This window comes from Protopterus annectens, chromosome 9.part0 (genome assembly GCF_019279795.1).
Source record: "Protopterus annectens isolate FY-2018-M chromosome 9.part0, PAN1.0, whole genome shotgun sequence".
NCBI classification, from domain to species: domain Eukaryota; kingdom Metazoa; phylum Chordata; order Ceratodontiformes; family Protopteridae; genus Protopterus; species Protopterus annectens.
In genome coordinates, this window is record NC_056743.1 from 1,681,821,440 (window position 1) to 1,681,832,165 (window position 10,726).

Consider the following 10,726-nt stretch of genomic DNA (forward strand, 5'->3'; position numbering starts at 1 on the left):
GACTATCCTGGTCAACAAAGGATAAATAAATACATTGTTGTTGTGTCTTTCGGCTTTTCCTGGTTAGGGGTCGCCACAGTGGAAATCTGGTCTGCTAATGATTGGCAATTGATTTTTACGTTCTGAGTTGCCGGCCCTAACGCACAACCTTCAACGAAGGTACGCCCATTCACGCATGTCTCTACAGAAGACACTCTAACTGAGAATCGAACAGGACAACGTCTTGCTGTGAGGTGACAACGCTAACGCAGCACCACCACCATGGATTAAAGGATAAATAAATACATAATAAATAAAAATTGCAGTGTTAAAAGTCACATGGTAAAAAAAAACTTGCATAGTTGCATGCTGAGTTTGTAATCACACTTCTTAGCACTGAATGTGCATTAAATATTCCTTTTAATTTGCAATTAATGCAGAAAACTGAACATAAGGTTTTGAAATCCATTTTCCTGACTGATTGGTTGCCATTTCACTAAAACATTACTTTTGTTAAATTTGCTAACATTGAGACTTGAGCAGCAATTTTTACTGTTCACCCTTAAGTGTTACACAAACCATTAAATGCCAATATTTGGCCTTCCTCTACTAGTAATCTTATAGTCTAGGAATTAGTGAAGCATCATTCACAAAAATTGCACAGGCAGCTTTGAATACTTTTTTACCTGAAAGAGCTCTAAAACTCAGTCATTACAAACTACTCTGTTGGAAGAATACAAATGCGCCCACTTTAAAGTCAGTGGTTTTCCCTCAGATATTCTTGTTACCTGTTTAGGATTATATTCTCTTAACAAAATCTCAGTTACAGGTAGATGCTCAGCTACTGTAAATATTGTGCATAATGTAAATTTAACAAACTGAAAATATTAATTTATGCACTTTTTCATATCTGAAAACTGTAACAGTTCTCCAGGTGATTTGCTGGTGGCATCTAAAAGTTATCATTTTTTTATTCTGCAAAAAATACTTGTGGGGGTATACTTTCCATTTTACTATATTCATACATTCTACTACATTTAATGTATGTGAAACATAACTTGATCATTTATTTCATTTTTGTACTTTATCAGTAAGTCCAACTGGGCAATAACCCCATTTTAGCAGAAGCCTGGGGAGAAATGCTCTAGATTAAAACAGGTTTGCAATGCATAAAGCAGCAGATAACTACTAATAATGCTAATACTTGTAGTAGTAATAATAATATGTGAAGGGGTGGGAGATTGGTGTAATGGTTAAGGTGCTTACCTTAGAAATGCAAGGTGCAGGGTTTGATTCTGACATGAGGTAATTGGCTAGGCTTAAAATGGCCCATAAGGGCAGTTGGCCTAGTACTAACCTATGAACCTGTAAGCTGCTGACAGGCCATTAGTCTGATGATGGCTGAGGGATTTGAAGGTGCCTGTATCATGGACAGTGTTGACTTTGCTATCATACCCACTTAGTCTTTTTAGGTATTCCCCTCCCCTGCAATCCAGAAAATGTCCAGACTGAGCAACCTACGTCATCCCTGCCCCTCAACTCTGTTTCTTCAATAGGGAGTAATGGTAGACTAGGCAGCATAGACTAACAAGTCATTCTTTGTTTAGAGAGATAGGTTCCAGCTGCTGGATTAGAGCAGGATTCAGCCACTTCCCTGCCAGCACTTTGGTACAGAGGAATAAAACTGTGACTATGGACCTGGTAACTTGGATTTGATAGTGTCTTCAATGTCTGAGGTGCTGGCAAGGCAGGATGCATTTGCTGCCTCTCCTGAGTGATGAACACATGAGTGAACCTTGAAGGTGAGATTCTGCAGAAGTTGGGGATGTTTCTAGGGAAGCAGGACACTGCATGAGTTAATGCAGAGACAGGATGCTATGCCAGTAAGGTTGTGACTGTGTGTGTGTGTGTGTGTGTGTGTGTGTGTGTGTGTGTGTGTGTGTGTGTGTGTGTGTGTGTGTGTGTGTGTGTGTGTGATTGTGTGTATCCATAAAAGATGGATGTTAGTGCATATCAAGAAATCATCTGTTACAGCATATGTGAAGTTCTACGAGGCACTTCAATTTCCATGCCAGCCCTGAACATGGAACAGACAATGTCTGAGAGAGGCTTTTTTATGTTTGGTGCACTGATGATTAAGAAAAGGCTCTCAGGAGAAACTGTGAGAAGTGGCAAAATAACTATTAAAAAAAAGTTCTTCTCTCTCTAGAGAGCAGTGAAGAGTGACAGAAATGGGAAGGAATCCAACCACCTCTTGAGGAAATAGACCACAAAATTGTTTTTGTATTGAAGAGGATGGTCTCTCCTATTGCCTTACAGCAGAACTTGGAACAACCCCTCCGTGATAAGTAGGAGAAATGAGAAGAATGAATGGGTTTATTGCATATTTAGGGGGACGTCAGCAGTCAGTGGTACATGGGCCACGAAAAAAAATACTCTAAAACCACTCACTAAACATAGAAGTGTAGCATCTCAATGTCTGTATGTTATGCATGATGTAGTCAAAATAAGCAGTAGAGGAAATAAGCTTTTTTCAAGGTGAAAAACCTCTTATTGGAGACCTATCAGCTGACTGATTTCTTCTACTGCTTATTTTGATTATGCATGATGTAATTACACAATTGTTAAGGCAAGGACTAATTCACAGATTTGTAGGTATGTACTAGGGTAGCTGCCCTTGAGGGCATTTTAAACCTAGTTAATTCGCAGATTTGTAGGTGTGTACTAGGTTAGCTGCCCTTGAGGGCCATTTTAAACCTAGTTAATTCACAGATTTGTAGGTGTGTACTATGTTAGCTGCCCTTGAGGGCCATTTTAAACCTAGTTAATTCACAGATTTGTTGGTGTGTACTATGTTAGCTGCCCTTGAGGGCCATTTTAAACCTAGTTGATTCACAGATTTGTAGGTGTGTACTAGGTTAGCTGCCCTTGAGGGCCATTTTAAACCTAGTTAATTCACAGATTTGTAGGTGTGTACTAGGTTAGCTGCCCTTGAGGGCCATTTTAAACCTAGTTAATTCACAGATTTGTAGGTGTGTACTAGGTTAGCTGCCCTTGAGGGCCATTTTAAACCTAGTTAATTCACAGATTTGTAGGTGTGTATTAGGTTAGCTGCCCATGAGGGCCATTTTGAACCTAGTTAATTCACAGATTTATAGGTGTGTACTAGGTTAGCTGCCCTTGAGGGCCATTTTAAATCTAGTTAATTCACAGATTTGTAGGTGTGTACTAGGTTAGCTGCCCTTGAGGGACATTTTAAACCTAGTCAATTTCTCTTTTTGTGCTGAACTAAGCTATTCCATTTGGTTAGAAATTGGCCATACCCATCGCATGGTCTATAATTATGTATTACCCCTAATGAGAATGAATAGAATTTATCATACCATAGATAATTTGAGGGGGTCCATACATGAGATAAAGCATTTAGGAGCTGCATCTGTCCATTAGTAGTAATGCGGGGGGTGGCCCTGGGGTAAATCTTCTGTTTCCCATCTATAGATCCAAGTTGCAGTTGAATATGGACAGGTAAGAACTTTGTTTTATCTTTATGAGGAAGATCAGTGGCATAATCTATGAGATATACCTGTCCCTTCAAACCATTCTGTTGATGTTGCAGAAAAGGTTTAGATCCCTAGACCAAGTATTTCTGGTGCCATTTGGCTTGCTGATGTGTATTAAATCCATTCATACTGGGACGGAGGATGACTTGTATGCCAGACACGGGTCAACTCTTAGCAGTCTGTAGGATACTGAGTATAGTGACAAGGCTTTCAGTCAGTCCATGTTGGACATTTTGTTTAGGCCTTGTATCCTTTTAGTAAGTTATATCTGTGGGTGTTCCAGTTGTTGCATGTGTCTGGACAGATACATGCCAAAGGGGGCATTATATTCAATGATTGGCCTAATGAGGGTGGAGTAAAGGGAGACAGTGGCATCCGTAGATCTAGACACATTCCCTTTGTTTACAAGTTGTGCAATATAGAAGGATCTTCTTACCTCAATGGACACACGTTGGTGAAAAGTTAGGTCATTGTTCACATAAGCTCTCAAATCCAGAACTGGGTCAACTCTTAGGGGTGTTTTGTTAATGTGGTAGTTCCCTGGGATAAATGACTTCCCAAAGAATAAAATAATGCATTTTTGGTATTTAGTTTCAGTTAATGATTTTGGCACTAGTTATTTATTTGGACAAACTTTCCTGCAGGATGGATGTCATTTGTTGATTTAGTGATTGGCCCTAGCTTGCAGTCATCTGCAAACGTAATCAGCCAGAACCCTTTGGTATTGACTTTTACTTCAGAAAAGTAGATGCCAAACAAGAGAGGTCCAAGGACAGAAAAATGGGGGGACTCCACTGGTGACTGATCTCTTTGTTGAGGTAACTTCCCTTATGTTGATTTCCTGCATACTATCTGTGAGCCACTTGGCAACCCAGCAGGTGGCATAGGGGTTTATCCCCAGTTTATATAGCTTTTCTACTATGCCTCAGTGGAGAACTATGTCAAACGTTTAGGCCAGTTTGACGTATATGGTGAGATTGCAAACATAACTAAAAAGTGCCTTGTGATTGTCTCTGGCTTGGGTAGCTATTTAAGTCCCAGACTTAGATTTTATTATGCTCCTGAGATGAATTGGGTTTAATTAGAACACGTAAAGGTAAGTAAGCAGTTAGGTAATTATCACACTGTTAAATTAACAGTTTTACAGAATAAGTGGCACTTTTTTGTTTTGCCTGTCCATTTAGTACATTGACAATGATCTAATCACATTACCATAATTTGTTTTTTAATTAAGTCAAAATAGTGCTTATCTTGAAAATGATAATCACATTATAATATACATTGCCATCTATACTTTGCCAATACAATGTATCTCAACACTGTAATTTATAAATCATCACTGATGTATGGGAGTAGTTCTGACTTCATAGTCTCTTACCTTTTGTTTTTTTAAAGTGACCATCTATCTGCAGCCAATCAGTAAGATATCTATAAAGTAAAGCACTAAGATATCTAAAATTTGTTTCTTTATTGCCTTAGATTGGAAGACTTGAAGAATACATAATGACAGAATGGAACCAAACAGATATTCATACAATGAAGTTTATCCTCTTCAACTTCTCAGGATTCCAGGACCAGCCATCATGTATAACTCTTACCACCATCCTCTGTGTGGGATATGCAGTAATACTTCTAGAAAACTTTTCCTTCATACTTGTTTTACTGTCAGACAGAAGACTTCATTCCCCAATGTATATGTTAATTTGTAATTTAGCAATTCTGGATATTTTAATTCCAACTGTTAACATTCCAAAAATGATGCATGGTTTAACAAGCCATGACAATATGGTCACGTTTGGCTTTTGTATTGTACAGTTATGGTTCTATACCTTATTTGGTACTACAGAAATGTATCTTCTGGCCCTCATGGCTTATGATCGTTATCAAGCCATTTGTAAACCACTTCATTATCCATCTGTGATGACCAACAAGTTTGTACTCAAACTTTGCCTTCTTTGCTGGATGCCCGGAATCTGCATCAATGGCATTCATGTATATTTTATCCTCAACACAAAATACTGTGAGAAAAATAAAGTGCAGTCCTATTACTGCAATTATTCTGCAATTATGTCATTGTCCTGTTCTGCTGTCTTAGCAGATATGATCAGTTCAGTAGTAATTATAATAATTTTATCAACAACACTAACTTGTATTTTCAGTTCTTATGTAAAAATAATTATGATTATCAATACTGTCTCCTTTGAGAGTCGCCAGAAGGCACTTTCCACCTGTGCCAGCCACTTGTCTGTGTTTTCTTTCTCCTTGCTGGTGTCATTGTTTGTAGCTATGTCTTACAGACTGCCTGGCTTTTCTGATGATGCTCGAATGATATCTGCAGTAGCTGAATCCATTTCTGTCCCTATTGCAAATCCTATAATTTATTGCATCAGAACAAAAGAAATCAGGGAAGGTTTACTGAAGTTCCTTAAAAAGTACAAAATCATAGCCGCAGAATTTTAAAAGTGCAGTAAACCTGTTCAAATTAAAACCAGAAATGGTGTTCAGAATCAGCTTGATGCAAATATTATTCTCAGTCAAATGTGTCGCTCCCATTGCCTTTAAACTTAATGTCATAATTTTAATACGGTAAATCATCAATCATGTGACTCAGCACAAAGCGTTTGTATTTCCTGTTAGCTACTGTGCTACATATTCCAATTCTTGGGCTGTTCTTTTACTTTAATCTGTTCTACGCTATATGCTTTGCACTTTATGTTGAAGACACTATACTGTGATATAACTGTCTAGAGCTTTATTTGGAGATAGACATGTATACTTTTCATTTACTATAATTACTTTTCTAACAAAACAGATTAAGAAATATGCAATTTGCTTTGCAACTGAAATCTTGTAAAGCAAAATAATTTGCCAGTGTGGGGCTTGCTGGGTATTAAATATTCACATACTGGTGTAGATGACAGGAGAAATGTTTATGTACTCAAGTCAGAAAAACAGGAAGAAAAGTTGAATGCTTACTTATATCAGCTATACAGAGTATACAACATTAATGTTTTTCTCCTTAGTTTTGCAGGAAAAATGAATCTTTGCACCACCTTTTCTCATGTATTGCACCGTATGAATAAATCACTTCATGTTTCTGTCTTTGCTACTCTTCATCCATCAGCCTTTGTCTTCTTAATCTGAAAAAAATATCAATCAGTACAAAGCAGGCAAAAATGAAATTATGGTTTTAGTTTAATATCAAACAATATAAAGTAAGGAAAAGTATCATCAGTATTTGGTATGTACAGAAATCACCTAACACTACATGTACTGCTGCTACTACACGCATACATAAAGATAAGATGCAGCAATTTTGTAGTGTATAACATGTGCTTGTGTGTGTGTGTGTGTGTGTGTGTGTGTGTGTGTGTGTGTGTGTGTGTGTGTGTGTGTGTGTGTGATATAATACGTGTGGTGCGATGTCAATGGTATGTCTACCCAGGCATAGTAAAGCATCAGCCCCAAGATACCATTTTCAATCTGTACAGTGTTTTTTCAACTTCGAGAATAAGGACTATTTATAACATATTTCCATGCATTCCACATGTTGAGGTTTTATTTCTGTTAGAAGAAGTCAAGTGTTTACAGAGAGAAAGTACAATGACATCCATAAACTGTGTCCTGGATTCACAATCACCTGCTTGTCACAATAAGTGATGAGCAGCAAAGGCCAAGCAGTTTTTGATTGAGAAACAACAGTACGTGTCACATTTAGCTGTAAAACAAGGGTTAATAGCAGAATATGGCAATGACTATATAATCACCCATGTTGTATGCTAATGAAGCACAATAATGTAGCAGAGTGATTTAGAAACCTATAAAACAGGCATGACATGTTGCTCTCACTTTATCTCTGAATTCTAACAAATACTGGAATACAGCCACAAGAAAAACTGTTAAGGGTTACCACTGCCATTATCAGCCTCCATCTCCACCATACTCTCAGTCAAGGTGCTGCTGCTAATGCCAAACATTGGCTTAGAAGGCGTAAGGTGTTTATACTATGTTTCACCTACTACTGACTACATAAAGCTGAAATTCTAGAATAAAAGTGGGCGTGGATACTAGACAGGAAATTGTGGACATCTGTTGGTCAAACCTGAGGCCTCATAGGAATTTTGGAGGTGCAGTACATATTTTAGCTTCAGGAACTATTCAGCAATGTACAGGGGATGCAGTAAGGGATTCAAGTGCCTCTTCATCAAGAATTCTCCACCATTTCCTTAATACAATGTTTCAACATATCATGGACCACATTTGTTTTCCATGTAATGCAGAGGAGAGAGCTAGAACCATGCAAACTTCCTTGGAGTTTCCCTGAGGTACTGGGGCCACAGACTGCACCGACATTAAAATAAAAGTCTCACATGGTGAACTGAGAAGGGGGTACGTGAACAAAAAAAGGTATCACTCCATCAACTGTCAGGTGGTCTGTAATGCCCACTATATCATCTATAATGTGTGTGCAGGCCACCCTGTCAGTTTTCACAACTCCCATATATGGCACACCTGTGACCTAGGTTTTCAAGGGGCAATTTCCCACAAGGACATCTAGTGAGGGGGGATGCAAGATATGCATTAGAACTTTGGTTCATTACTCTTGTGAGAAATCCACACAACCCCACTGAGTAGGGTTACAGCACTGCATGTGCATAGACTAGAAATATCTCAAAGTAAGTATTTGTTCTGCTCAAATCACATTTCCACTGTCTGGATACATCTGGAGATGCCCTGCAATATGACCCCACAACATCTGCTAAAATATTGACTGTATGTGCCATCTTACATAATATTTTACTTAGAAAACAGTTGCACCAGGTGTCCCAGGACAGGAACTGCAGTTCTTGGTACCACAGGCAGGGTGGCTCAGTGTAGGTGAGTGGTCAGATGAGGAACCAGCAGCTGAGGATGATGGTAGATGGAGGCATGCAAATTATGCCACTGCACTGACTAAGAGGCATCAAACTGCACATATACTCACTACTTAACCAAATTAAGAACTAAGCAGATGCAAACAGAAATTTTGATGCATACAACCAAACCAGGCTTTACTTACCCATGCAATGGCTGATGATAGTGAGCACTGGACAAAGGCAACCTTAGGCTGGAGTGTTCTCAGCGGCAGAGCCTATAATGAATAGATATTAAAGTACATAAACAAAAGTTAAGTCTTAAGTCAAAATCAATTAATTTTGTGTACAGGAATGTCATTACAAGGACTGATATCTGCAGCAAAGATAGAAAGCAAGTATGATGCATTTTAATGCAACACCAGTTCTTACTTTCATATGCATTTTATAGCCACCCTGTGCATCGGGCATAAGCAGAACCATGACAAACAACCCAGGAGGGCATACAGCAATGTGAGAATTATTTGATCAGGTAAATGATCAACATATCAATACAAACTAATCAGTACAGAATGAAAGCAAATGCATTAAGACATAACAACAGATTGCAGTCCTAGCAGTATAAAGAAAACATATCTGCCTTAAACATGCATTCCCTGCTCACTATGTGCATTAGACATAAGCAACCCAAGTCAGGCTCCTCAGCAGGGGTCAGGGCAGTCTCAACATCATCTGGGCAAGTCGGAATACACAACTATTACTACTATGACTCTCCTACTAATAGCAGTACTGGAATTAAGCAGACTAAATAAAAACTAAAATGATTATATATCCTAATGAAAACATGACCTTTGACTGAACAAACATTAGTGGACCACTCCAGGCATTAGATATAGGCAAAGTGAAATCACAGATTGTGCAAAGGGTCATCATCATTTGTACAGTGTGTGTGAGAGAGATGAAGGCAGAGCAATTATTTACTCTCTGGGTAAGTACCTCCAGATAATGATGTCCATTGTGAAATGTGTGCTTGTGAAGTGTCAATGTCAATGTGAGGCCTAGTGTGTGTAGATCTGCAGGGATGCTGCCAAAGCATTTGTTCCAGCACTATTCCCAGGCACCCTGGACAGGTGTGAGACATTCATGGTTGAGGATCAAGGTCATTGTGGATGCCTCCACTCACTAATGACTAAAACTCATACCAATGGGTTGAAATTAAGAAAACAACCTCCACAAGACTGCAGGAACTGCTGTAAAACTTTATTAAAATAGTTGATGGATTTCGTCCAAAGAAACAAGGACTTCTAAAGACCTAAAAAAAAACATTTTAAAACACATAGCATTTAATACATTGAACCAACCCTATCCCTATAGTCCAATCACAGCATGTTAATTTCATTTTAATCCTTAAAGGCACATCCATTCATATAACATAAAAAACTTGTAAAATATTAAATAATGGCTTTAACAATCCAATAACATAAAAAAATTTGTAAACATATTAAATAATGGCTTTAACCATCCAATAATCAAGTGCTCAAGCCAAACAATCCTCAAATAAATGCATAAAAAGAGATGATTTGTCTACCTTGTAACTTGTATGATTTTAATTTAAAAATACTGGTATTAGAAGCCATCTCATTCAGTGCTGTGTAATTACATGCATTTAACCTGATTTGTCATCTCAATTTTGCAAAATGGATACAATCACTCCATGCCCCCCCACGGGATTCTTAAAGATCCTGTCTAAACCAGACATTAGAAAATGATGATCCTTAAACTCACTGATATGCTTGTATAGCACGTTGGTCCTATTCCAGTGGGAAACATCATAGGAATGTTCATAAATGCATGATTTAAATGTTCTTACTGTCTTGCCTACGTAAAAACCAGGACAACATTGGCACTTAACATATACAATGCCTTTAGTATTGCAGTTATAATGAAATGTAGCTCTAATGGTTAACTGATTAATTTTAACAGTATCCCCACCAGTAAAAACTGGCACTGAGAACAAGCTGCACATTTAAATATATATTTCTTCCCAGAAAATGCTGGACTACCTATCTTGTCATTTAATTCAAAAAAGATTTTAAGTGACCTTAATTTATTGAACACAATATGAGGGTTCTTTCCTAAAATTTTTTAACTTCATTATTAGTAGAAAATATAATCCAATTATTTTCAACTATCTGCCTAATATTCTCATGATGATTATTAAATGTCAACACTAAAGATTCAGAAAAATCATTGTGGATGCCCCTGAACTTGTGAACCACCTCTGCCAGGAGTTGCACTGCTAACTCGATACCTTCTCTAGAGGTCTGAGTGCTA

The 10,726-nt window shown here is 37.9% G+C and overlaps 1 protein-coding gene across 1 annotated transcript; it reads left to right on the top strand.

The window, feature by feature from the left end:
• The first annotated feature begins 5,042 nt into the window (after window positions 1–5,042).
• On the top strand, window positions 5,043–5,999 carry LOC122810755 (olfactory receptor 6Y1-like). The gene has a single exon (XM_044082317.1). It carries the CDS (start codon window positions 5,043–5,045, stop codon window positions 5,997–5,999), a length of 957 nt encoding a protein of 318 aa, XP_043938252.1.
• Window positions 6,000–10,726: the final 4,727 nt, after the last annotated feature.

Bases quoted from the DNA above. Each gene is read 5' to 3' on its own strand.
- LOC122810755 (XM_044082317.1), top strand. From the start codon at position 5,043: ATGACAGAATGGAACCAAACAGATATTCATACAATGAAGTTTATCCTC.